The sequence below is a fragment of the Prionailurus bengalensis genome, chromosome A2, assembly GCF_016509475.1.
Source record: "Prionailurus bengalensis isolate Pbe53 chromosome A2, Fcat_Pben_1.1_paternal_pri, whole genome shotgun sequence".
NCBI classification, from domain to species: domain Eukaryota; kingdom Metazoa; phylum Chordata; class Mammalia; order Carnivora; family Felidae; genus Prionailurus; species Prionailurus bengalensis.
This window is the reverse complement of record NC_057348.1, coordinates 79,967,863-79,995,323: the sequence shown is the minus strand read 5'-3', so window position 1 is coordinate 79,995,323 and position 27,461 is coordinate 79,967,863. Positions and strand designations below refer to the sequence as shown.

Below are 27,461 nucleotides of genomic sequence, written 5' to 3'. Positions count from 1 at the left end.
CTTAACTATCATGTATCATTAGGACATTGACCTGCCCTAAGACATGAGCGTGGATGGGACACTCTCTTGAACTTCCTTCCATCTCTTGATTCTAAAGAAGACACTTAATCAATCACTCTCCTATCTAAAGGCATTAGTGCCTGCCACCTCCAGAGAAAAAAACGGACAAAATGGTAGGCAGGATAATAAATGTCCCCAGAACCTATGATGATAAAATGTATGTATGTTTGCATAGTTTTACATATATGTATAGAAGTGTAGGTTTATATGCACGTGTACAGATTCAGAAATATCCTCGAAGTTTAAGACAGTAATATCCGCTCTCTTGTTCATACAGGACACTTGTGCACATACATGCATTTACTGATGTCAGCTCTGGTAGTAAAATACCCTATGAATCCTCAAAATTTATACTGGGTTATTCATTCAATAAATATTTATTGAGCACTTGTTATATGACAGGAGAGTGAAGATGACCAGACCATCTCTTATCCTCAAAGAGGTATAAAGGTTTTAAACAAGTAAATTCAACAGATTATTAGAGATTCTGGTGGAGGTCAGGGAATAGACTGAAGTACGGAGGGCAGAATAGAGAGTTCCATGGAGGTGAGTGTCAGGGAGTAGGGTCACAAAGGCTAAACAGGGGAGGTGAGGCAGGACAAAGGCCCTAAAAGATGGCAGGATGTCCACCTAGCAGAGAGAACCAGAAGGAATTATAAGCACTATAAACAAAGGCATGAAGTTTAAAGCAGCTGGGATTTTGGAACTGTGTGTGGGTTATGATTCATGTAGTGTGTGTGTGTGTGTGTGTGTGTGTGTGTGTGTGTGTGCAGTGAGAATGTATGTGACTAAAGAAATGGCAGGAATTGTTGGGATTGTTATAGGCAGGGTTACAACACAGAGGGCCTTCTTTTATTCAGGATTCTTTTGGTTATAATAGAAACCAGCTCAAGTGGGCTTCGGCTTTAAGGGAAGCTTAAGAACAGGCTATAAAGCTGAGTTTCGTTTTTTGGGTTTTTTTTCCAATGTTTATTTATTTATTTTTAGAGAGAAAGAGAGACAGAGTGTGAGCAGAGGAGGGGGAGAGAGAGAGAGAGACACAGAATCCAAAGCAGGCCCCAGGCTGTGAGCTGTCAGCACAGAGCCTGATGCCGGGCTCGAACCTGTACACCAGGAGATCATGACCTGAGCCGAAGTCAGACGCTCAACCAACTGAGCCACCCAGGTGCCCCAAAGCTGAGTTTTACTTATGGCTTTGCAACTCCCTATGCACGACCTTGGGCAAGTTACCTACCTTTCTCTGTGCCTCAGGTTCTTTATCTACAAAATGAGAATAATTAGTAGGCTTTTTGTTAGGATCAAAAAAGTTAACACCTGCAACACACCTGGCACATAGCAGATGTTTGATAAATGTTAGCTATTTTTATTAGTGTTTCTTAAAACCCAAGAATATCTGAGCCTGATGGGGAGAAAGCCTAAAATAAGAGCCTGGAAAGCTCCAGCACATCAGGCAGCATTCTGTCTGTATCTCCTTCTCCTCTGCCTGCACAATATTCCCCTGAGCCATTGTGGACGATGGGTGCCCAGAGTTCCCAAATGTTTACACATGCCTTGATCTAGCTCATGAAGAGTTGGACTGGGATTGATGAGCCTTGATTCCAAATTCCTGTACTGATAAATTCGATCGATTCAGCTTGGCTTGTGTATCTCACTTGTGGCTTAACCCTTTGTGGGGCCAAAATCATGCCACACTGGCCTATTTCCCTTGAAAGGCAGGAAGGAGGGCAGAGGAGTAATTCCTCTTGATTCTTAGATTTAATCATTTTCAGGTCTAAGCCAGAGAACAGACTAAACAATCTGATCTTCAGAGGTCAGAGCTGCTGTTAAGTACCAAAGGACACTGGTTGTTATAATCGCTTCACATCCTCCTTAAACTTTTCCTATCCCCATTTGCACCACCCTAACTCCTTTTAAGAATCGGGGAACTGACAAAATTCCAACCACCAAGCAAAATGCGGTGTAGCCATACAATGGAATATTACATAACCATAAAAAGGAATGAAGTCCCTGATACCTGCTACAACATGGATGAATGTTGAAAACACGATTCTGAGTAAAAGAAGCCAGAAACAAAAGACCACATACTGTATGATTCTATTTACATGAAATAATAGGCAAATGCATAGAGACAGAAAGCAGATTAATGGTTGTCAGGGACAGTGTGGGGGAAGGAATAGTGAGTGACCACTAAACAGGGATGGAGTTTTTTCCAGAGGTAATGAAACATTCTAAAACTACATAGTGGCGTTGGTTGTTCAACCTTGTGAACATATTGGAAATCACTGAAGTGTATACCTTAAAATGGTAACGTTTATGGTATGTGAATTATATTTCAAAAAAAAAGTATCTGAGACCTGGATATGATGTCAGAACAACTGGTTTTACGCGTCACACTTACACCATCTCATGTAATAGCAACTACTCGCCCTTCCTAAGCCTTGATTCCTTACCTAAACATTGGGGCAAGGGCTGAGCCAGGCTCTACCAAAGATCCGTGTCAGCTTTAAATTCTATGGGTAAGAAACTGGGTGCATTGTTTGCCATCCAAACTAAAGTCAGCCTTTCTCTTCCAAATATTCCGCCACTGGAATTATCTTCTCATTCTGTTTGCTATTTTAAAGAAAGAATTCTCACTTCTTTCTGAGGTTTTAAATAATATCTATTTTTAAGCACATATACTAGGCACTTGAATAGATAATTCACTTCATCTACCCAACAATTTTGTGAACTAGACACTTTTGTTACCATTTTACAAATGCAGACATGGAGGCTTAGGGAAAGAAACAATGTGGCCCAAGTTAGCGAGAAGCCGTGCCAGGGGGACGTACAACCTGAGCAGCCTAGCTCTGGAGGTCATGTGATGAACCCCTGCACTGAGCTGCCTTTCTCCACTAACCTTTCTGCCTTTCTCCACTAACTCCTCCACATGGCCCAAATCTCATGCCCCTCAACATTTACTTTAGCAATTTGCCGAGTGACTAATTTAACAGCTTTATATTCATCATGTTCACTATTCTAGTAAGTGATTCTTTTTAGTTATTGGGAAATAATCCCTGATTGTTGTCATATGTCAAATACAAACTACATTATACTATTTCTTTTTTTTAATGTTTATTTTTGAGAAAGAGGTGAGGGGAGGAAGGGGAGAGAGATGGGGACAGAGGACCTGAAGCAGGCTCTGTGCTGATAGCGGAGATCCTGTCACCGGGCTCCAATTCCCAAACCCCGAGATCATGACCTGAGCCGAAGTTGAAACTTAACTGTCTGAGCCACCCAGGTGCCCCTATATTATGCTATTTCTTAATGAAGGTAATGCTGGCATATGCAAGTGGAATTGAGACCAAATTAATGAATTAAGACCAAACTTAGGTTAATACCCAGTAAATAAGAAAAATTAATGACAACTTCAGCTCTTGTCAGCTATGCTCCTGGTACCATTGACTAGAGCAATTTGTTTAATTAACCTAAAGTCTTCTTGTTAATTATAGATCATTTACCATGTCTAATAAAAGGTCATGCCTTTGAAATCCCTACATATGTTTAAAATTCCTCAAGCATGTTACAAAAGCATTTCTTCGTAAAGAGACAGGCAAAATAAACTTAAGAAGAATGAGGAATAATTTAGCTTAATTTAGGCTAGCAAATAAATAGCATTACTAGACAAGACCCTATGTAATGAAGTTGCTAGTGGTTGTCCCTTCTTTACAAATATCAAGACCTAAATATGTGTATGTAGTATTCATAACATGCGTGTGTCTCAAAGTCACAAGGACAGGACACCTAAGACTGAACTGTAGCTGATGCCCAGGGATGTAGGAGTCCTGGTGACAATTAGTAAAGTTGTAAAAGGTTCTACTTAGTTTTAATGTGAAAGATAACCAAAAATTAGCTTAAAGTCTATATTTTTATTTTTAATGACAATAAAGCAAAGTAGTAACAAAAACATGCATCATGACAATGAAACATTAACATACAATCAAAATCTACTGGTAAAGTACCCATTTTTGTTAACTAGTGACCAACATAAGGTTTACAAAAATTGTAAATCTTTCTTAAAACATTTAAATAATTTGTTTTGTAAATATATCCCTATTCATCTAAAGTTAGAGTGTCAAATCACAGTTAGAAAAAGTCAGATCATTGTTAAAAAATTCTGATACCATGTTTAAAAATAATATTGAAAATATTAAATTTTTATGTTAGTTGCTTAATCTCTATTAAAAGCATGACAAGATTGAATGCTTAAGAGCAAAAATCAAAAAGAAAAAATCATGGATCTGTTCACCACATTTTCTGCCCAAACTTGGATTTCATCAAATCTTGCCATTTTAAGAATTTTGTAACTTAACAGTGATTATATCTAGAATTGTATCTAGAATGGCTCATTTCCGTATAGAAAAAGAAACACATAGAAAATTACAACAGTTTACATGAAAAACTGTTAAAATGGCTCACGTATTAGCTGAGAAAAATGATGTAGCACAAAAGTTGAATTTATGCAACATCTAACAATTTGAACTGGGGCCAGCAGACCTGCAAACCCAGTTCTCCGGTTTTAGAGCCAGAATATCAAAAATTGAGTGAAACGCTTTAAAGCCAGAATACTAAATATTGAGTAAAAAGCATTTCAGCCTCTGGAAAAGGAATAATTTTGTATGAAAGGATATTCAAATAGCCCTTCATTGAGCGGCCACAAAGAGCCTTGAAGATTTACATGATTGAGCTGGAATTCAATGCCAAAGACAAGAGGAAGCATTTTTGTTCTGGGATGCACAAAGAGATACCCATAATTAAACATCACTCTTCCCTAGGGCAGCATGTTTTCTTATATTGACAAGCAAAATGAGGTATTTCAAACCATGCATTGCTGGCATACAGTCATCTTTTGCATAGCTATTGTTTTAATGTATTTCTGGCTATTAGGCATTTGTCTATTTTTGGTCAGTGAGGCATGCATTTTAAAGAATTCTGGTTTTGCATAAAAGGCTGTAGTTATGTTAGTGGAATTACATTTATACAACAGTATCTTAAGAATAATTATAGCCTTATTTTGGCTAGTCACACACATATTTTATATTTAAAGTAGAGCGGCTATAACTTTCATGTAATTAGTACAATTGAAATTAACTATAAGTGGAAAAAACTTTCAGAAGTACCTTTTTAGATTCAACTATATGTTCTACTTTGTCTTGTTCAATACAGCTATTTAAACATACCACACACGGATCCTACTATGTTGGGCATTTGCCAAACAAATCAAGTTTGCTTAACATTCCATCAGTCAAGTCAGAGCCTAATGATAGATTATGTATTCAATAACTCTTTTGTTCTAGATCAAAGAATGCCACATTTTTTTCAGCCTGATCCTACCGCAACTACTAACCTACCAAAAAGCAGCAACTCTTACATTTTACCTTCTGTAAGAGTTTCCTCTCCTTTCTCACCTGCACTCTACTCAAATTCAATCTTTTTCATTTTCTTAAATTGTAAAGAATGTGTTAAACTTAAATACCAAAAAAAAAAATGTTCTTTTGCTTTTGAAAGTGACCATCTACCTAAGCAGACGTTTTATCTCCTGCTCTCTATTCAAAACATTGCTTATGAAGATTAACTCTGTTTAACAATATGGAGTTATATAATCAAATTTTCTTTTTAAGGTAACTTGCTATTGTCATATAAATCCAGATAAAATTATTTTGATATTACTAGAAACTTAAAAAAAATCTAACTTATCTATCCATCCGTATAAAAATCATGTCCTATAAAAATGCCAATTGACTAATGGGAGACCTGAGCTTTAGTTATGGAAGTTAAACTACCATCCATGGGCTTTGTGTCTAGAAGCCTCTTCAGACCATTAACCTAATGATACTGGGTTAATGGTAATGGGAAGACTAAGCATAATTTAATATAATCAAAAACATTCTAATTCAAGAGAAACTGCGTTTTTACAGCTTTCAAAGTCATCATAGAAAATGTCTTGGGGCGCCTAGATGGCTCAGTCCGTTAAGTGTCTGACTCTTGATTTCAGCTCAGGTCATGATCTCAATGTTCATGAGTTCGAGCCCTGCATCGGACTCTGTACTGACAGTGTGCAGCCTGCTTGGGATTCTATCTCCCTCTCTCTCTGCACCCCTTCCCCGCTCGCATGTGCTCTCTCCCCATCTACCCCTGCCCTTTAAATAAATAAAAAAATAAAATAAAATAAAATTGAATAAAATAAAATGTCTTGAAGCCCAGGTGCCTCAAATAACTCCTAACAATTGCATTGCTAGTTTTTTGTTTGCTTTACTAAAATCAGAGGCAATAGGACACATGGATTTTATGTGTCTACCTTGGCAAGTGATAGTTATTTCATTCAGCCAAGTCCTCTCTTCTCAAATCACCCGGATCTACAAACCCCAGATTAATTCCTCTTGAGAACTGCTTTTTTTTTTGCCCCCGAAAGGAAGTATATACACGTCTTAGACTGGAGAAAGCAGCCACTTCAGTTACCAAGATTTATAATTTTGGAACACCTAGTTTTACTGAGTGTTTCCTCTGTGCTAAGAGCTTCACATAAATAACCTCAATTTTCAGGGCTACTCAACATCATATGAAGCAGGTGCCGTACCAACCCCATTTCACAGATGAGGAAGTTAAGCTTACATCTCAGCTTAACACGACTTCCTCAGGAAAGCCTCTCCCAACTACATCCCATTTTACTTCAGACTGGATCTAGTTTCTCTGGCATACCCTTGCCCAGCACTCAGCACTTTTCCAAGCTTGCCCCTAGCAAGATTTGCTATTACATATTTATATGGTCATTTAATTAATGTCTGTCTCTCCCATTTAATTAATGTAAGATCAATGGTTCTCAAACTTTAGTGTGTATCAAAATCACTGGGAGTGCTTCTTAGAAAGTGATCACTGGGTCCCAAGCCCAGAATACCTGACTCACTGAGTCTAAAGAAAGGCCTGGAACTCTGTTGCTGCTACCAGACCCTGGACTGACTCAGTACCAGCAGTTCTCAGCCCTGGATGAACATCAGAATCTCCCGGGGACCTTTAAAAACAATCAATGCCCATACTCTGCCCCCAGAGGTTTTGATTTAATTGGGCTAAGATGGAACCTCGAATGCCTTATCCCAAATATTGTATTCTTTTACTCAAAAATTACTTATCTAAAACTCAAGTTTAACCAAATGTCCTGTAAATTTTTATTTGTTAAATCTGACACCCTTACTTGTAAGTCCTGTTGTAACATAACAGGTAGTGTATCATTTATTTTATGTACATATATATTATGTACCCATATCATGGGGCCAAATGAGCAGAATTTTTAGACCCAAGAATTTTTTTGTAGAGGATCAGAACATAGAAGTAGTTACCCACACATTGTAAAAGCTTATCTGGAGATCTTTTAAGAATAGGGCAAATTCTCAATGTCAAATAATTTAACATGATGATTAAGTGACTTCCAGTTTCCTTTAAGCCCTGAGGCTGTGAGTCTCATATGAGGCCAGCAGGGTGACAATGGGGCATCCACATCACTGCTCCGACATCAATCAATGAATCACCTGGGCAGAGCTGCTGCTAAGACTTGGCTCAGAGGAGGTGTCCTTTCATATATCAAAAGTAGGTAAAAATTATCTATTTAATAAATACCCCAGAAAAGATAAAACGCTGAACACATGGCTGCCTCTGATAACACAATTCTATCTTTTTCATATCAATGTAGACAGTCTTGTGCCATTTTCCAATTTCAGAGTAAGATCAGTGATTTCATGTCTTACATAAATGGATATATTAAATTTGCATTTTTGATGCTGAAAAGGGCCTACTTAATTCCAGCTTGGCACGTTTATTGTATAATGGGTAAACTAGGGATTTCCAAATTGAGAATCCTCTGGGATCAGTAATGCTCATGTAGCCTTCTGCCTCCTCATGTAAGTAACCTGCCAGGTCTCTGGCTCAAGGACAAGACTCCATCTAAGTGTTTTAAATATTAAAACACACTCCTTCATGAATACTCATAGAATTCAATCATTTCAACAGTCATTACTATCTTTGTACAATGCTTACTTGCCAAATTTAACACGACACTTTTCACCTAATCCAGGATTTTAAGAGCTGTTTATAAAAACAGGTTATGGAGGGGCACCTAGCTGGCCCAGTCAGTAGAGCATGCACTCTTGATCATAGAGTTGGGAGTTCAAGCCCCACATTGGGGATAGAGTTTATTTAAAAATAAACAATAAAACTTTTTTTAAAAGCCACGTTATTGAATGCATGAACATCAGAGTGGATTCCAATTCCAGCAACACAGAAATTTACATGACAGAACACAGAACACAGAACACAGAAATTTACATGAGCCCCCAAGACGAAGTATAATAGTTGCAGCAGACGGGAGAGGGACAGAATGATTGTCACACCAAGCTTATGGTCGGCTGTACATTTACAGGACTTATTTCAATTCACCTAACTACAAGCAAACAACACAAAAATCACTTCAGATTATTTTCTCTGAAATAATAAATGTCTAATACTTTTTAAAAAGGCATTTCAAAAAATAAGACCTATAACTGTTTAATCATGGACAATGATTGGTTTCTTATGTCGGGATCACTTACCAAATCCAAAAGCATTGGAACCTCCAATGCTCTGTGAAGCCTGAACACTTGTAGATGTGTATAGTCCTGTCACCAGCAAGCCATCAAAGAAGGTGCTTGTTGAAATTGTCACTGAAATACAGGGAGGGAAAAAAAAGAAACCTCAATTAATACAATCAGGAGAATGAGATAACATTTCTGAAGTGTTAAACATTGTCAAAACAACTTTTACTCATTATTAAAAAATCATTTTTATACTACTGGTAGTCAGTATTTTCTTTGTATTAGGAATTAGAGAAGAGCAAAAAGCAGCTCAGAATGCCAATGTCTATAATTGCTGGTCCTAAATTTAGTACATTAGTTCTATCTTTCTGCATTCATTTACACGTTCCCCAGCTATATGCAAAATCATCTGAAAATAATGTAGAATATATTGAATAGCTAGTCTCCCCCACCTCCACCACCACCCCTGAAGGCAGTCAAAGGCATTGCTGGAGTTTTGGCATTGTGATTAAACATTTTTTTTTAACTATTCCATACTGTGGGAAACAATCTTAGATTGGCTGAAAGAACAGTAAGATGCACTGTTTTTCTTATTGTGCATCTACATATCATAGATGAATCCCCTGAAGTTTTTCAACAAAAGCAGACTAATTTGCATGAAGACAGTTAGCTCTTTTCCTTTTGAGAACAAAAAAGGGAGACCACTGCACATTTTAAGTTTTAGAACAAAGACTACAAGAGGAATCTGAATGGTTTCATAACCAGAAAATCAGGATGTTCCTGGGAAGAAGAGGGTCACATTAAATGCATCCTGATGCTACTCAGGTTTGGCTTCTTAAAATGTTATCTTGCTTATTACCATCCTAAAAAATGATCATAATTTCCTCCTTGACATAATATTTTCTCCTGCATTGGTTTTACAAGATTAAGATGATGCCATTTGTAGGAAGCATCCAGGAAAAGGTGATATTATTTTGGCGTGCACAGTACAAGGCTATCATCATGGTTGGTGGCAGTAAGGAGAATGGCCAGAATCACATTAACTTTGATGAGAATGTTTAAATTAAACTCCAGGAAATCCAGTGAATAGAGCTGAATGGTCTGAAACAACCACATTATAAAGCATAAAACAAGACTCATAGATCAACAGAACAGCCTGACATCATGCTACCCCCAAAATGGCATTGGATATTGGAGTAAATCACCTTCACATCCTTTAATAATAGCTAATATTTTGACTGCTGGCATGTAAACCATTCAGCTGGGCATTGAGTTAAACAGTTAACGTGTATTATCTCATTTCATCATCAAAAAATTTCTATAAAAAGGGTACTGTTATTATTCCCAGGATACACATGAGGAATTTGTGGCACAGAACAATTAAGAACCTTGTTTAGGGGCGCCTGGGTGGCGCAGTCGGTTAAGCGTCCGACTTCAGCCAGGTCACGATCTCGCGGTCTGTGGGTTCGAGCCCTGCGTCAGGCTCTGGGCTGATGGCTCAGAGCCTGGAGCCTGTTTCCCATTCTGTGTCTCCCTCTCTCTCTGCCCCTCCCCCGTTCATGCTCTGTCTCTCTCTGTCCCAAAAATAAATAAACGTTGAAAAAAAAATTAAAAAAAAAAAAAGAACCTTGTTCAGGACCATCTGATATCATCTAAAAGTGTCTGATGTTGTTTACCTGGCATCACTCTTGTTTTCTCTATCCTGTACATCCCCCCCTCCCCAGATCCCACAGAAGCAAAATGACATGGCTGAACCCTTGTTTAATAACTTATTCCCCAGATTATTCACATGCATGAGGAGTATTTGAAAAAAAGTAAATGCTGTGGGACTCAATATCACTGTTATTAGAGAGGAAGAGGGCCAAGGAGGGCCAGGAGGTGACCTCTATGGTATAATGGATGGAGCCGTAGGCTAGGTAAGGGATGGGATTTGGGTGCTGGGTACTCATCTGTTACCACCTGTTCTTGAACAAAACCACTTCCTCTCTTGGAATCTCAATTTCCTCATTTATAGAATCACACCTCAATCATCAGCCTCCTGTTTTGCCTATTCCAGATTCCCATAGTTGATTCTACCAGTGCCTCTACCTTTGGTTCAGTGAGTTATCTTGACTAAGGTAAAAAGTGCTTAAACTGCTTCTGCACCCTTATCCAGTAGGGTTTAGAATTAAGCTGCTTGCTGTTATATTGACTATGCTGACCAATGGACTCAATGCAGTGTCCCAGGCTGTCCTTCACAGCAAATCAGACCCAAACTGCAGTATCTCACTGTGGACCTGTGGGATCCTGCTTCTATCCACTTCCTCTCAATCCATTCCCCTTTTGTTCAGTAAGACAGCAGCAATCATGTTAATGCACAAATACAGCCCCTGTGGACTCCTGTTCATTCCTTTATGCTTCTACTCTGGTTCTTACTTCTAAGATTCTAAAAAATCTAAGAGTTTTATGGGTTAGGGAGTGAGGCCACCTCGAATTCAAATCTCACCTCTCTCTCTCTCTCTCTTTACCTCTGATCAGTGTGTGACCTTGCAATGAGTCTCGGATGCCTCATTTACAAAAGGAATAATACTACCCAATTCACTATAAGAATGAAAAGAAATGTATCTTCAATCTATCAGTGTGCCTATCTCTTTAACAAACAACCATGCACACAGTAACTCACCAGTAAAAGTTAGCTCCATTTTCCCTGTCCTCTTTCACATCCTGAAGCCCTGCCTTGTTCTTCCCTTCCAGAGAACTGGAGTCCCATACAGACTTCCTCACATCTGCTGAGGACACAGCCAACCACTGGACTGCCCACATCTGAGTCCTCCTGCCTGCTACGATTCTCCACCAACCTCTCCATGCATTATTTCATTTCCAACCACGGTCCATACTAAGTCTCAGCTGTGAGCTCAGTGGACCCAAGATAAGTGGCATCCCCAGCTTATTATTAATTTGCCCTCTCTTCTAAAAGATATTCTGCTGAGTTTTAATTTAAAACAGAGGCTAAACACTTGGAGAAAGGGCTGAAAAAGAAGAGAACCATGTGTGACAGCTCTTGGGTCTTTCCTCTACTACCCCCAGCTACTCAGTTCTGGTCTCAAACTACATACCCCCCAGCAAAACAAAAGCCCTGCTATGTCTATTATGACAATTGATAAATTCAACTTGTTGATAGCCTACACGTATCTAGTGATGATTCAATATATTAGACATGTGCACTTAGGAAGCTGCCTGCACAGCCTGTGACACATTTGGGTACTGAGCACAACCAAGGTCTGCTGTGCCCCTTAGATGTCCACGTAGGCTGCTAATCCCTTGCCAGGTCTCAGCTCTCATCTGCCACCAAGTGCCTCCCCAGCCCTAGAGGATGATGCAAATTCTGATCTTAACTCCTCCACACACCATAATACCTGCTTCAGATCAATTCTCTTCTTTACATAGATTCTTGATGCTGACACAGCAAGGTCTAGTGAAAACATCCCAGGAATAAAAGGATTGATATTTAATTACCAATAATAATTTGCTATGTCAGATGAGGCAAGCTTTTCTCTCTGCTTGGTTCTATTCCTAGTAGTAGTGACATGAATACTTATTGCTTGGAAACCTCATGGCTAGATGGACCTATCATTTCTAAACATGGAGCATCTTAGAAATCAAAGTGGAATTACTGAGAAAAACACTTCTTACTCTTAGAGTCTCTTGGCTTTAAATACCATCCATAAACTGACCACTCCCAAATTTCTATCTCCTGTCCAGATCTCTACATACCTCTTCATATATACTCCAGGTATATATAAACTTACTGCTCAACATCCCCACTTGGATGTTCAAGAGAGGTCTCAACCTCAACTTAACCAAAACTGAATGCCCACCCCATCCCTCAAACCTGCTTCTCCTATAGCCTTCATGAACTCAGTTGATGGCAGTACCATCCTTCCTGCTGAGCCAACTTTGGAATCACCATCTCCCATCCTCTACATTAGTCCATCATACACTGGATTCATGTCATTCCTCTGCTTACAACTTTCTAGCTAAGCCAATGTCAAAGTCTTCACAGCGGCCTACAAAATTCTATGTGACCTGCCCCTATTCCTTCTCTGTCCTCACCTCCTTCTGCTTTCCTCCTAGCTCACCCCATTCCAGGTACACCAGCCTCCTTGTTGTTGCTCAGACATGTCAAGCCTTTGTACCACTGCCTTCCTCTGCCTAGGACTCTCTTCCTTCAGAGTATCAGGTACTTATCACCTTCTGGCACATTCTACTGATACACTGACTCACAATTGTCTTTGTTTATTATGTTTATTGTAGGTCTCATCCTGCAGAATGTGAATTCCATCAGGGCAGATACCTCAAGTGTTTTGTTCAGTAGTACATCTCAAGCATCTGGAATTTTTTCTGACACGTTAAGGTGTCATATTTGTTGGAATATTTATTATATGTGATAATAATATTATATGTATTAATGAGTAACTCATTCATACAAAAGTGGTGCAAAGTTGTCTTATCTCCAACTTATTCCCAAAGGAAAAGTATGTTGTGAATCCTAGATTTTATATGTCAAATGAATCCCACTCAGAAAAGTCACATGGGAAAAAAAAGAAAATTTGACTATTTATATATTGAAAATACCTTGCAGAGTGCAAAATGATCAATGCAGGGACCAACAGACCAATCGAAGACATTTGTTTTTTTAAAAAAGGCAGATCAACTTAAGTACACATACATTCTGACAGGCTATATGTTTACACAAATCATCTAAAGAAAAAGCTCCCTATTAAAAACTAACTGAATATAGGGGTGCCTGGGTGGCTCAGTCAGTTAGACATCCGACTTCGGCTCAGGTCATGATCTCCCAGCTTGTGAGTTCGAGCCCCACGTCGGGCTCTGTGCTGACAGCTCAGAGCCTGGAGCCTGTTTCAGATTCTGTGTCTCCCTCTCTCTCTGGCCCTCCCCCGTTCATGCTCTCTGTCTCAAAAATAAATAAATGTTAAAAAAAATTTTTTTTTAAACTAACTGATCTATTTCTCTATTTGCTAGAGTTGGGAGTTTAAAGTTATTTTGAAGGGAAAAAAAATGATATTTGCATTTGGAAAGCTGCTACTGTCTGGACAAGCATTCCTTCTCCTTCTTTAAACATGTGTAATGCATGATCCATATGTAAACTGGTAATCAGTCTCTTTTTTTAAGAAAAAGGAGGGGCGCCTGGGTGGCTCAGTCGGTTAAGCGTCCGACTTCAGCTCAGGTCACGATCTCACGGTCTGTCAGTTCGAGCCCCGCGTCAGGCTCTGGGCTGATGGCTCAGAGCCTGGAGCCTGTTTCCGATTCTGTGTCTGCCTCTCTCTCTGCCCCTCCCCCGTTCATGCTCTGTCTCTCTCTGTCTCAAAAATAAATAAACGTCAGAAAAAAAATTAAAAAAAAAAAAAAAAAGAAAAAGGAAATGTTGCCCAGACTCATACAGCCTATAAGACACAGTTCTGATCACTAGGTTCCCTTTTACTCAAGAAGACAATGGGCCCAATTTCTGCATTTAAAAGAAAATGTGACACAGTTTGGATTCTCCGATAGCTTGCAGGAAACTTCAGGATGTCTGCAGCCTGCATGTTTTTACCGATTAGAGCATCATCAGTAAACATCTGAACAATCTGAGCGAGACACTGAAAACTTTATACCAAGGCACTCCAACTTGGAAACTTTGGCAGGAATACACATCTCTCTGTCCTTCCCTTTCCTTTTCATCAAATGCTTCCACTTATCTCTACTTGCAGCCTCTGGTGAGTCTGTCAGAGTTTCCCAAACAAACAAACGAAAACCTTACAGAAACAAATAATTGTTCCAGGCATCGAGGCTGCTCTGGCCAGCTGTCCTTACCTGGGTAATTTCACATCATCAGTCACTGACAGTTTGTTTTCATCTGGGGCCTCTTCCCTCACCTTACCCTCTGGTATCTTTCTGATTCCTTCCTATCAAGCTTTATTTGACCAACAATGTGCACTAGTTCTTACCTGTCCTAGTGCCCAGACTTGATTTCATTTCTCTAATTCCACTGGGACTCACCCTTCAAGCACTATCTGACCTTCTCAAGTCTTAGCTCATCAGTTATGTCCACAAACTGCTGCCATCTAGGCAACTGAAATAATCTTTCTGAAAGCAGAAGAGTGATCTGTGATAAAATCTTTTTAATGTTTATTTGTTTTTGAGAGAGAGAGACAGACAGACAGAGCATGAGCAGGGGGAGAGGCAGAGAGAGAGGGAGGCACAGAATCTGAAGCAGGCTCCAGGCTCTGAGCTGTCAGCACAGAGCCTGACACAGGGCTGGAACTCACAAACTATGAGATCATGACCTGAGCTGAAGTTGGACGCTTAACTGACTGAGCCACCCACGTACCCCTATGATAAATTTTTTTTAAGTTTACTATAGTAAACACAATACACAGTACAAATACAGCTCACAACAGAAAAAACTGAAACACATTTCTGAATGTAAAATTACGTTAATATGTTTATGAACTAGAAGGAAAATTTACAGCTGTCATATTTTTGTAAGTTTCTAACACTCTGATTCAGAATGTTTTGTCCCAAATTGCATAATTTAAAATGTTGCAAAGCTACTGTCATTTAAAAAGGTTTCCTCCAGGGGCGCCTGGGTGGCTCAGTTGGTTAAGTGTCTGACACTTGGTTTTAGCTCAGGTCATGATCTAACGGTGTGTGAGTTCAAGCCCCACATCAGGCTTTGAGCTAACAGCGCAGAGCCTGCTTGGGATTCTCTCTCTCCCTTTCTCTCTGCCCCTCCCCTGCTCACTCTCTGTCTCTTTCTCAAACTAAATAAAGTTAAAAAAAAATTTTAATGTTTCCTCTAACATTTTATTTATTTTTAAATTTATTTATTTTGAGAGAGAGAGAGAGAGAGAGAGAGCAAGTTCAAGTGGGGAAGAGGCAGAGAGAGGGAGAGACAGAATACCAAGCAGGCTCAATACTGTCAACACAGAGATAGAAATGACATGGGGCTCTAACTCATTAACCGTGAGATCATGAGATGACCTGACTGAGACACCCAGGTGCCCCTAAAAATGTTTCCTATAAAAATATTTTATGAAGCTACTTTTGCATAAGTAGAATTTTTAGTTAAAATATATAAATTTGGCCACACTAGGATAGGGGAGAATTGCACAAAGTTTTTAGATTTGAACTACCTTTAAGATAAACAACTCTTATGACTACCTATATCTAACTGATATCTAACTAGCCCAGTTAATAAAAAAATCCTTCACTCTCTTTCCAAGATTATGAGCCATATGCTTTAACTAATAGTAAGATAGGAAACAAATATTTAGCAAATATCAATTCACTTTAAATTTATAATATGAAAAATTACTGAACTTAGGTGGCAGATATACAGGTGTGCACTGTGCTAGTCTATTAAATTTTGTTTCAGGGGTGCCTGGGTGGCTCAGTTGGTTGAGCATCTGACTTCAGCTCAGGTCATGGTCTCACAGCTCGTGGGTTTGAGCCCCACATCAGGCTCTGTGATGACAGCTCAGACCCCACAGGCTGCTTTGGATTCTGTGTCTCCTTCTCTCTGCCCCTTCCCCGCTCGTGCTCTGTCTCTCTCAAAAATAAATAAAACATTAAAAAAATTTTTTTAATTTGTTTCAGAAAAAAATCATATTAAAAAGTTGAGGGAAAGGAAGAAGTTTATTATAAATACACTTATTACAAATGTACTTAAGATGAGCAAACTAACTGGAACAATAAAATGAACTAAAAAGTACATAATACATTCAGACTTTAAGAACTAAACAATATATATGAAAATATGTGTATATTGCTATGTGTGTGTGTGTGTGTGTGTGTGTGTGTGTGTGTGTGTATACTTTATATATATAAACCTTCTATGAGTCAAGAACTGTTAGAACTATAATTTGGATTTTATTAACTAGGAAAGCAAAAAAAGATATTTAGAACTAGGTCCTTATTAGTAAAATGTTTATAAACTCTATCTGACATCCTATCAATTCTAGTTAGTTTATAAAAATTAAAACATAATGCCACCATGAGACAGGACCCACCAGTGATCCATTTTACACACCAAAGGTTTATATAAAATCTTCAAACAATAATTTAATGACTTTTAAATAGGTAAGCACTTACTTAAACATGTCAGTCTGCCACATTATCTACTTCTTTTCATGGTTTTGCAAATTTTTAAGATAAATTTATAAAATCTCTCCCCAGGAGACTTTATTTCCTTACAGTCAACTTTTCTATTTTTGCATTAAGATGTACAGAGAACTAGCTACTTTAATAATCGAGGAAAAAAACAACATCAATATTATGGATTGCAAGTAGAATTCTGAACTTCCCAGTGCATTTTAGAGGAGAAATAAAGCATGTATATGATTACCGATAATCAGAAAGCAAATGTGTCTGATAAGACACATCATTCCCTTGTTCAACAAACATGTTTGGCTTTGTAACATTCATAGATTAAAATCCTGTCTTCAGTGTGGTTTCAAAGACCTTCAGCTTTGGCCATAACCTTTCTATCCAGTCGAATTTCCCTATTTCAGCTGAAAACACCCCTTGCTCCAGTTAAACTACAACATGTTCATTACTTTCCCATCTCCTGTCCTTTCTTTATGGGGAGTCCTCACCTAGAATGACTTTCCCTGTTTCTTTTGGTTAAAATCTTCCCCATTCTTCAGACACAGGCCCAAATGTCATCTCTCTCATGAAGTATCTTCTGATATCCTGGGGAAGCCACCTCTCCCCTCTCAGTGACCCCGTGGCTCTCAGAGACTGTGAGCACCTGATTACTCTCCACCTTCCGTGGAGCTCAGCTCGGAGGAGAAACTCAATCAACATTTACTGAGTTCAACCCTACAAAAACACTTGTTATGACGTAAAATAACATAAAAAAAAGAAAACATAACGGAGAATATAGCATAGCTGATGTTATTAAAATTGTGGTATCTAACGTCTTTTCTACAGAGAAAAACGAGCCAGTGTTATTAACAGACATATACGAAGAGTGAAGGTTTCTCCCGAAAGGACACAAAAATTCAAAATCAATGCAGCATTTTATTACAATACTCAAAAATCAGATATGCTTGGGGAAATTTGGCTGGGTTTTACATTTTGCCATAATAGGGTTTCTTTCTTTTGCACACATGTACTTCGTGTGTGAATACGCATACACACACATATTTTATGTACATACCAAATTAATCTTCCAATAATTTTGTCACTAAGACACCTTATGCCTTATCCTCACTCTGAAGTTACTCTGCAATTTCCTCAAATAAGAAATAAGAAGGGATCAAAGGGCTGAGGAGGTTGTACATATCGCTCCCACATCTGTGTTAAATTGGCAATGAGCTCAGCTCCAGGAGTCTATGAATATGGATTGCTGGGCTGTGACAGCAAAATGAAAACATGATGTAGCGACACAATTCAATTCTTATCAGTGGCTCAGAGAGTAACTCTGTCTTGAAATGACTAATTACAGAGTCAGTTATTATCTATTAGAGCTTCTATTAACTGTTCCCAACAAGACCCTAATACCATTCTTGCAGAAAATCACTGTAAGATGAAAGTCTGGAAGAAAATAAATTTCGACATTTAATGCTGTTGCATTTCATCCTAAAGCTTCTGGCCTACAAATGCTCTATGGGTCATTAAATTTTGATCACTTACAGCATATTCCATTACTACTTTATATAAAAGACCTTTAATACGTGCAGAAAAGAAACATATTATATAATATACGAAATGATGTTACCATCTTTTTCAAGATGACAAACATAAGACAGCAAATTGCAAAAATGTTGAAATTAAGTATTAGTGATAGTGCACAGAGTACAGACTTTCTATTTCTTATCTTTATATATTTTGAAAATGAAAAACACCAGCAGAACTAATATTGTGAATATTTTAAAAAATTGCCTTGCTTGCCTTTTGAATACAGAACAGATTAAATAGCCTGCGGAACAAACGTATTACTCTAAAAATGAAATAAACTGAGTTTATTTGCTGCAAAATTTCATCAACATAGAGTGTTCAACTACTGGTTCTTCTTTAGTTAAAGTGCCCTTAGCTCCAGGTACCAAATAGAGACCATCTAAAAATACATTATAATTTAATTCAAAACCTCTATAAGAACACGATCCCTGAACTACTTCTCATTACATACATTAATTCCATTATGACATGATTTTATGTACCTTTCAAATATTCAGCCAGGCATTTCAAAAATAACAACCCCCAAACCAACAACAGCTGAGAAAAAATTTTTATCCCAGTAAATATTTAAAAGAAATGACTGGAGGTCAAGATTCTGTGAGGGAAAGACACGAATGAACAGTAGTGAACTAAATCCAAAGATCTTAAAAAATCAGACCAGAAACAAATGGACTTCGGTCAGCCTTTTGTGAAGGGTAGAGAGAAGTCACACTTGCCCTATTTATTGTAACAATTACCCAAAACACTGTGCCTTAAGTGGCATGTGAAAGGTGGCTCTAAGAAAGGGAAGCCATATTCCTCAAGCTGGGTGGATTGGACTCCATCTCCGGGAGGTCCTGAGAGGATGGCAGGGGCTTGCTTTCCTCTTGGAAGGCAAGTCCCGGGGACATGGGTATGGTTTCCTGGGAGCACGCCTGGCAGGCGGCTCTGCAGAGTGCACTTTAACGTGATGTTTGCTGCACTGGTCATTATCACAGCCCTTTATTATTGGTATTATTACTCCCCTTTTTCATTTTATATGGATTTGTACTGTTCCTTGGGGGACAAAGGAGGCAGAAAGAATGGCCTCCAGGGAGGACTAAATGCAGTGTGATGGAGGAGAAGGCTGATGATCAAAATAATAAGGTCAAAGAGCCCTGGATCAGCCCACCTCTGAAAGCAGGGGGAGACCGGCCTGGCAAACACTCTCCCACCTTTGTCTCCACCTGAAAGGAGAGAAAAACCAGTGCCTGATCTGGGAATTGTGACAGCTACAGGAGACTGATTAAATGCAAAATTTAATGATGTACTAAAGCATTTTCTAGGGTCTGTAAAACTGGTCTTTCCTGGCTGGAAGAGGGATCCAGCAACTCTGTGGAAGCCTGTTATGATACATTTATTCAGAGATTTAGATGAGCCATACATAGTCTTGAAGTCTTCTCTTCTGGCAGAAACAGTTAAAAAAGGAGAGCAACTGAGGTTTTCCCCTCCTTTAAATTCATCTTAGGAGGTAACATGGGTGCAGGCAAATGTGTTTGTGAATTTATCATTTTAAAACCAAGCCCCTTGGAAGTAAGGTTAAATGACAGCGTTTGGTGAATGTAGAGTAAATCTTCTGTTTCTCCATCCCTCCATACTGCCTCTCTCTTCTTTATTCCCTAGGTCTGTCTGTCTGTCTCTCTCTCTCTCTCTCTCTTTCTCTGGCACACACACACATGCACACACAGATGCACACATGCACACACTCAGCATTTCTGAATGCACTAGCCTTTGGGGTAAAATCTTATATATCTTATTCAGGTGAAATCCTGTCCTGAGCCTTGGAGACTTAATGTCAGAATTAGCACCTGAGATGAGATCCTGAACGTTTTTGAAACCTCCTTAAGATTGTCCAACTTAATGCTAAACATAAATTCCTTAACTAGTCATCTTAAATATAAAGAAAAATATAATTTTACAAGGTTCCACTCTACCTCTAGTACCAATTGGAGTTACAGTAATGACGTTTTGATCATCCCCTTTTGACTTTCATAATTCTGAATTTTTGAAAAATTCCTACAAATAATGATAAAATTATTTCATTCCTAGAACCAAAAACATTTCTTTTTCTTTATAAATTACACTTTATTGTAATTTAGAGAACTGTAGCCAAGAGTTACTGGTAGTTGTGACTTATTTCTGACCTTATTTTTCATGTTACCTTCATATGAGGCTGGATGATACTCATACATGAAAATTTCATATTGTTGGCCCTGCACTTGATAAATTATTAAAGTATTGTGAATGAATGTGGTGTTCAGGTTTTCAGCAATTTTTATCCCTTTGTTCTTTCTTTTTTAAAGAAAAGACTACCTTGTCTATAATATCACAACTTTTTACAATTTAAGCAAAGATTAGCTTTAAAAGAAAGCATTTTAGGAGATTTATTACTTCTAACCTTCTCAAAGGAATCCTAAGAATTTTTTCTTTGACACAAGGATGTTAATTCAGCTCCTCTAGAATGAGAAAAACACACCTAGTAGGTTCTCAAAAGCACATATACAGGTAAACATGTTACAATAAAATACACAGCTGCCTACAGAAAAAACACGTGTCATTTTTTTTCAATATAATCAGGTGTTTAAAGACTTTACACCATCAAAAAGGCCTATAATAGTTTTTTTTATTACCCCCTTGAATTTTTTTTTCTTTTTAACATGAAGTGCCCCCCATTTCCTACAAAACGTGGTTTTGACTGCAGGTAACCAAGGAAAATTTGAACTCATGTAACAAACCTCAGGATGACTCCTAATAGTTGTTCAAAACAGAAATATATGCTTTGTTTGTAACTTTGTTTGGTTTGATAATATATCATTACAAACTTTCAAAATATTTTCATATTTGCAACAACTGTATAACTGTTCAAGAACATGTCCAAGGGTGACACTGCTGGTACTCATGTGTATGTCATGTATTTCTATGTTATATATTATTATATGTATTATAATAAAGATATATATTACACCTATTACATATATATTATATATCTTCTGTGTCTGTAAACTGAGTAAATCAACCTTATTAATAATTGGTAGAAATCCTGATAGACATAGTTATATTGAATGTAACTGTAAAATATTACAATTTTTTAAAAGCCTTTTTCCATAGTATTCTCATTTGGCATCTCTGTATGTTCATTTAAATACACTTAACTAATTATAAGCAACTATGCTAAAATCAAAGAATTCATTTAAATACATACTGAGTAAATTGTACATATGGCATACTTACGATTAAACTATAAAATTTTTTAATTAACTAATAGAAGACAAATATAAAATTCTCACTTTATGGTCAGATCTAATGATAGTGTGTGTATCTTGCTCAACTCATTCATTCACTAAGCAAATAGAAAGTGCTACTACTTGATACTTGTGATATGATGTGAATCATCTGCATGTTTACAAAAATAACATTTGAATAATTATTCCTGTCCCCTTTCAGAAGGATCTTTGTTCCATATTCCAAAACCTAATTCATAAAATCCAAAATGGCTAACACTGAAATTCACAAAGTAGTGTTTAATAAATGATGTGACAGAAATTTTCAGGTACTGGCACAGCTAATTGCTCTTCTAATAAGCTACAACTAAATGCTCTTCCACAATCTTTAGATAAGAATAAATGAATAAGAATATAACTTAAATGACATTTACATTGATAGATGGCATCTGATAGTTATTTGATAAATTATTAAAAAGAAGTGACTGCACTGCTAATTTGTATAACATCAAATTGTAATTACATTTATTTCTCCCATATGTAAAATAGAAAATGTTATAACTTTATATTTTACAACATGGCATTTAGTATGATGAGTCTAAAAATCCTTCTTAAAATAACAAAATATCTTGTAGTTTAGTATAAATTTGCATTTTCAATTCAACTTCCAAGGACACAGATAAAGAAAAACTACAGATATGAATATTTATCAGGAAATGTCTTGAGACTTAGAATTATAGGAAAAGTCTAACTGATTAGGTAACAATTTTTTAAATGAAAGGAGTTTGCAAAGGACTGGTGATGCTTTGCACCTGTGCTATTCCTTATTTTCTAGTACAGGATTTCTAAGTAAATTTTAATCTAGCCTTAGCACATCCTTATTTTTGATTTGTTGGTTTTTTATTTTTTAGAAAATTCATCTAAATTCTAAAGTTGAAGACTTACCATAGAAAACTAGAGTTGGATGAAAGGCAAACTTGCATACAGATACATGTTTATAAACTTGAACATTTTGTTTGCCAAGTATCTCTATACAGAAATGCCTATTTAAGAATTCCATGGGGCTCCTGGGTGCTCAGTCAGTTAAGCGTCTAACTTCGGCTCAGGTCATGATCTCAGTTCATGGGTTTGAGCCCTGCATCAGGCTCTGTGCTGACAGCTCAGAGCCTGGAGCCTGCTTCGGATTCTGTGCCTCCCTCTCTCTCTCTGCCCCTCCCCCATTCACGTTCTCTTTGTCTCTCAAAAATGAATAAATGGTTATATATATATACATATATATGTGTGTATATATATAATATACATAATATATATATTAAAAAAAGAATTCCAAATAGAACATAAAATATCAGTTACAGTATTTATTCAACACAGAGGGACTCATACTCTACAAGTGCTAATCACAATAAATAAAATTATTACTTTATTATTATCATTTTTTTTATTTCTGAGAAAGAGAGAGCAAATGTAAGCTCAAGGTGGAGGGGGGAGAGAGAAAGAGAGAGAGAGAACCCCAAGCAGACTCTACACCCAGAGTGGAGCCTGATGTGGGGCTCTGTCTCATGACTATGACATCATGACCTCAGCCAAAATCAAGAGCCAGATGCTTAACCAACTGAACCACCTAGGCACCCCTAAAATTATTACTTTAAATCAAATAATATTTGGTAGAACTATTAGCCAAACTAATTTCTCCCAAAGATTATTTACTTTTTCAACTAGAGCTTTCAGTCACCCGAGATTATTAAAATTCAGATCCCTAGGTCTCCTCCTTCCCCCTCTGCTCCCCTGGGGATTGTGATTCTGTAGGACTGGGATAAAGATCAGGAATAGCATGTTTAACAGCATTCATCCCAGGTAAATTTTGTGTAGATGGTCTGAGATAGACCAATTACAGTGATATGAAATGTTCCAGATTGATACCCCATGGGAAATAGAATTTCCAATGAAGGCCATCCATGGGACTAAAAATTATAATTGAACTGAGTTGAAACTACATTAAGAATTCCACTACAGTAAAAAGCCACTTTGCCTTTTATTATACTGCAGTTTCCTCCTAGTGCAAATGATGTTTAACAAGATGAGGATATAATGGGACACCTGTTCTTAGGAGACCTCATGTGTGCCAGCAAATTTTCTGTCACTGATGAGGACAGAAACAAATCCAGAATGAGGATGAGCAGCCAAGGTTGCAGTGGATTTGGGGAGCACACTGAAGAGCGATGTCAAGCCTGTGGTGACATTTTTGGCAAACAAAGATCACTATATGTCCCGACTGTGAATTAACGACAAAGAATAGAAGCTAACTAGTTCCTGAGATAGGCCTTTAAAGAACATTTAACCAAAGTTGCATAGGTTCTGAATTCAATACCAAAAAAACAAAAAAAAAATGGAGATGAGGAGGTTAAGGTTAAATTAGCATAGCATATCTTGTTGTAGGGAAACCTTTCTGGATGCTCTAGAACACCTCTCTCTTTTCTGATTGCTAGTAGAGGTCATTAGAATTTCTAGAAATGACGATCAAAGCAACATAAAAATCAATGGGCTGTAGTTACTGGAATCTTTATCATCAGAAGTAGTTGGAATACTTCTGTTACCTACGAAACAGAAAAAGTGGTTCAGTGACCATGTGTGTACATTTTTCATATCAGTGCTGGAGAGGTGAACCCACTCCCAATGTCCAGGACCTCACTACCTTTCTCTACCTCAAGCTTCAACTCTTCCCTCAGGTACTTGTGTTCTACATTTTTCATTTGGAATAAGCTTCTTGGTAGAGAAGATGAAAACAAGATCTGGATGGCTAGACTTTTCCACCCCCTTCCAACATCATACCACAGATTCCCATTTTATTGTGGTAGCCACACTCTATAAAGCCACCACAAACACTGAATTAGCAAATACTGAACCACTGCACCTAGGGGACATACAGGGTTAGGTTCCCTCCAGCCTCTAGTCACAACATTTCCATCAGCTCATCATTACATCAACTTGTTTTATGTGTGTTTCTTGTGTGTTTATGTGTGTTGAAAAACAGCCTTATTTAATGTATACTACTGATTCGTTAACATTTTAAGGCCAACAGCATTATAACTCATGCCTGTACAAAATTTATCTAACACATACATTTTCTCTAAAAGGCTCATCACAGCTTTCAGGACCTCAGAACTACCACTCTGGGGACCATTTTAAACAGCAAAATTATCAAACATAGCATAATGTATAAATTTGTCTAATCACTATGTTGTATACCTGAAGCTAATATAGCATTGTATGTCAACCGTACTCAAATAAAAATAAAAATAAGTAGCAAAATTATCAATAGAAAGCACAAAAATGGAATGTAAAAGATGTGGCACTAAATAGATGGTGAAAAGGACACTTGTTTAGTTGTGAGGGCTGAAACAAGATGACAGAGAATTCAACCCCAGCCGGAAAATGCACATATGACAACTCAAGTTTTTCACCTCTGTGAATGTCTGTAAATGACTGCAAAAGAACCATAATTATTGATCTGAGGGGTTAAAAATAATTTTCAGTCAGTAGATGGGACACAAATATAGAACCTGTGAAAAATGAGGACTGATTGTATCATCTGTACCAAAAGCCAAAGGCCCATGGTATTCGTTTTCTAGGGCTGCCATACAAAGTACCACAGCCTGGGAGGGTTCAACAACAGAAATGTATTTCCTCATAGTTCTGCAGGCTGGAAGTCCAAGATCAAGCTGTTGACAGGTTTGGTTTCTTCTGGGGCCCCTACTCCTTGGCTTATAGATGGCCACCTTCTTTCCATGTCCTCTTCTGTGCACAGACATGCCTGTGTCCAAATTTCCTCTTCTTATAATGACATCAGTCACATTGGATTAGGGCCCATCAAAAGATCTCATTTTAAGTTAATTAACTCTTTAAAGGCCTTATGTCCAAAGTCAGTCTCATTCTGAGGTATTGGGAGTCAGGCCTTCCAACATATGAATTTGGAGGGGTAGGGACACAATTCAGCCCATAACACAATCAATGCCTTTCTACTCATGTAGACTTCTACTCATTGGACTTCTTCATAGCATGCTTCTTGGTTGTGTATATCTCTCTTTATGCCTTTTTTCAGTGCTTCTTGAAATCCAAGCTGCCAAGAACTGTCTTTGCTTTACTCCTCATTACAATGAGTTATAATTTATAATCAGAATTGACAGTTTTGAGACCTTTGTCTCTCTTGGGTCTTATAAAATTCCCTTTGGAGCCCCTGCCCAGAGGATCAGATCCCTTATATAGTTTCTCTGCATCTTGAGCACTTATGATATAAAGAGGCATGCCAGGAATTTCTCAGAATTCTATCCAGGCCTCTGAAACCCACCTGTAACCTGCCTTCTGAGCTTACCTATGATTCCATGCTCTTGTATATTTTTTTATTTCCAAGAACATGAATACAAAGATTGTTTTCCCAGTTTCAGGCTTCTGTTCTCATCATTCTCTCTACCCAGAATTTCTTTCTTCTCTATTTCTCCCTGTTGAAAGCTCTCCCAATTCCTCCAGGCCTCATCTAAAGGTTACCTCCTTCAAAATGCTCCCCATTATTCTGATCACCAATTCCACTGTATGGGGATTTTCTTCCCACACCACCAAGCAATTCTCCGACACCACACCAACCAGGTGTCCTGCAATTCAACTCAATTCTGACACCATCCCTCTGGAGACTGTATCAGATCCCACAAGTTAAGGGCTCAGTCCTACAAGACTGCCCTCACTTCAGATGCCAGTCACAAATGCAGGTTGTTGCTGTGCTTCTGACCAGAGCACATATCCAAGCCCTATACGTCCAAGGATCCCACAACCTCATCTCTGAGTTCAATTAATTTGCTAGAGTGGCTCACAGAACTCAGGGAAACATTTTATTAACTAGATTACAGGCTTATTACAAAGGAGGCTAAAAAATACAAATAGTCAGATGGAAGAGATACATATGGTGAGTTATGTGGGAAGGGGTGTAGAAGTGCCACGCTTTCTAGGCACACCATTCACTTCAAATCTCCATGCGTTCACCAATGTGGAAACTCTCAGAACCCCATGCTTTTGGGATTTGAACAGCAGCTTCATTATTCAGGTATGGCTGATTAAATCATCAGCCATTGGTAAATGAACTCAATCTCCAGCCCCATACCTCTTCCCAGAGGTTGGGGGGATGGGACTGTAAGTTTCAACCCTCTAAAGTTATGGTTGCTCCACTGGCAACCAGCCCCATCCCTTAGGAGCCTTCTAAAAGTCACCTCATTAAGTTAACAAAAGACCCCTTTGTCACTCTCATCACTTAGGAAATTCCAAAGGTTTCAGGAGCTCTGTGCCAGAAAAAGGGATGAAGACTAACTATATACTTCTTATTATAACTCACAGTATATCACACTCCCTGCCCATTCACGCCTTCATTCTCCCTCCCAAGAGATGTAATCACTCTCAACTACATGAAGCTTACCACCTCCTATCTTGAAATATTTGTGTGTGTGCATGTGACATCATCCCTTGGTAGATTATAAGCTTCTTAGAACTAGGGGCAATGCCTTATTCATCATATCCTCACACCAATGAGGCTAGTACTTAATAGATTAATAGCAAGTGTTCTGTAAGTGGATATGTTCTGCTTTTTGTAGAATTTGAATTAGAATTAGATGAATACAGTTAAAGTCCCTCATGACTACTCTATCTTGCTTTTGTGCCAGCAATGAGAAAATCATCTTCCCTATCTGCCATCTGGCTGGCTGGTTTGTTGTTGATTCTCATAGGATATCATACTTCCGCCTCTTCCCTGATCCAAAAGTTCTCCTATACGGCACTACTCGCCTCCCTTTCACACCTCTCT

The 27,461-nt window shown here is 38.1% G+C and overlaps 1 protein-coding gene across 3 annotated transcripts in view; it reads right to left on the bottom strand.

The window, feature by feature from the left end:
- Positions 1-27,461, bottom strand: part of RELN (reelin) — a 533,601-nt gene that overhangs the window by 447,516 nt on the left and 58,624 nt on the right. For all 3 annotated transcript variants that reach the window (XM_043588658.1, XM_043588659.1, XM_043588660.1), the window contains exon 2: positions 8,676-8,786. In XM_043588658.1, the coding sequence (XP_043444593.1) occupies positions 8,676-8,786 (111 nt within the window). The remainder of the gene's footprint in view (positions 1-8,675; positions 8,787-27,461) is intronic.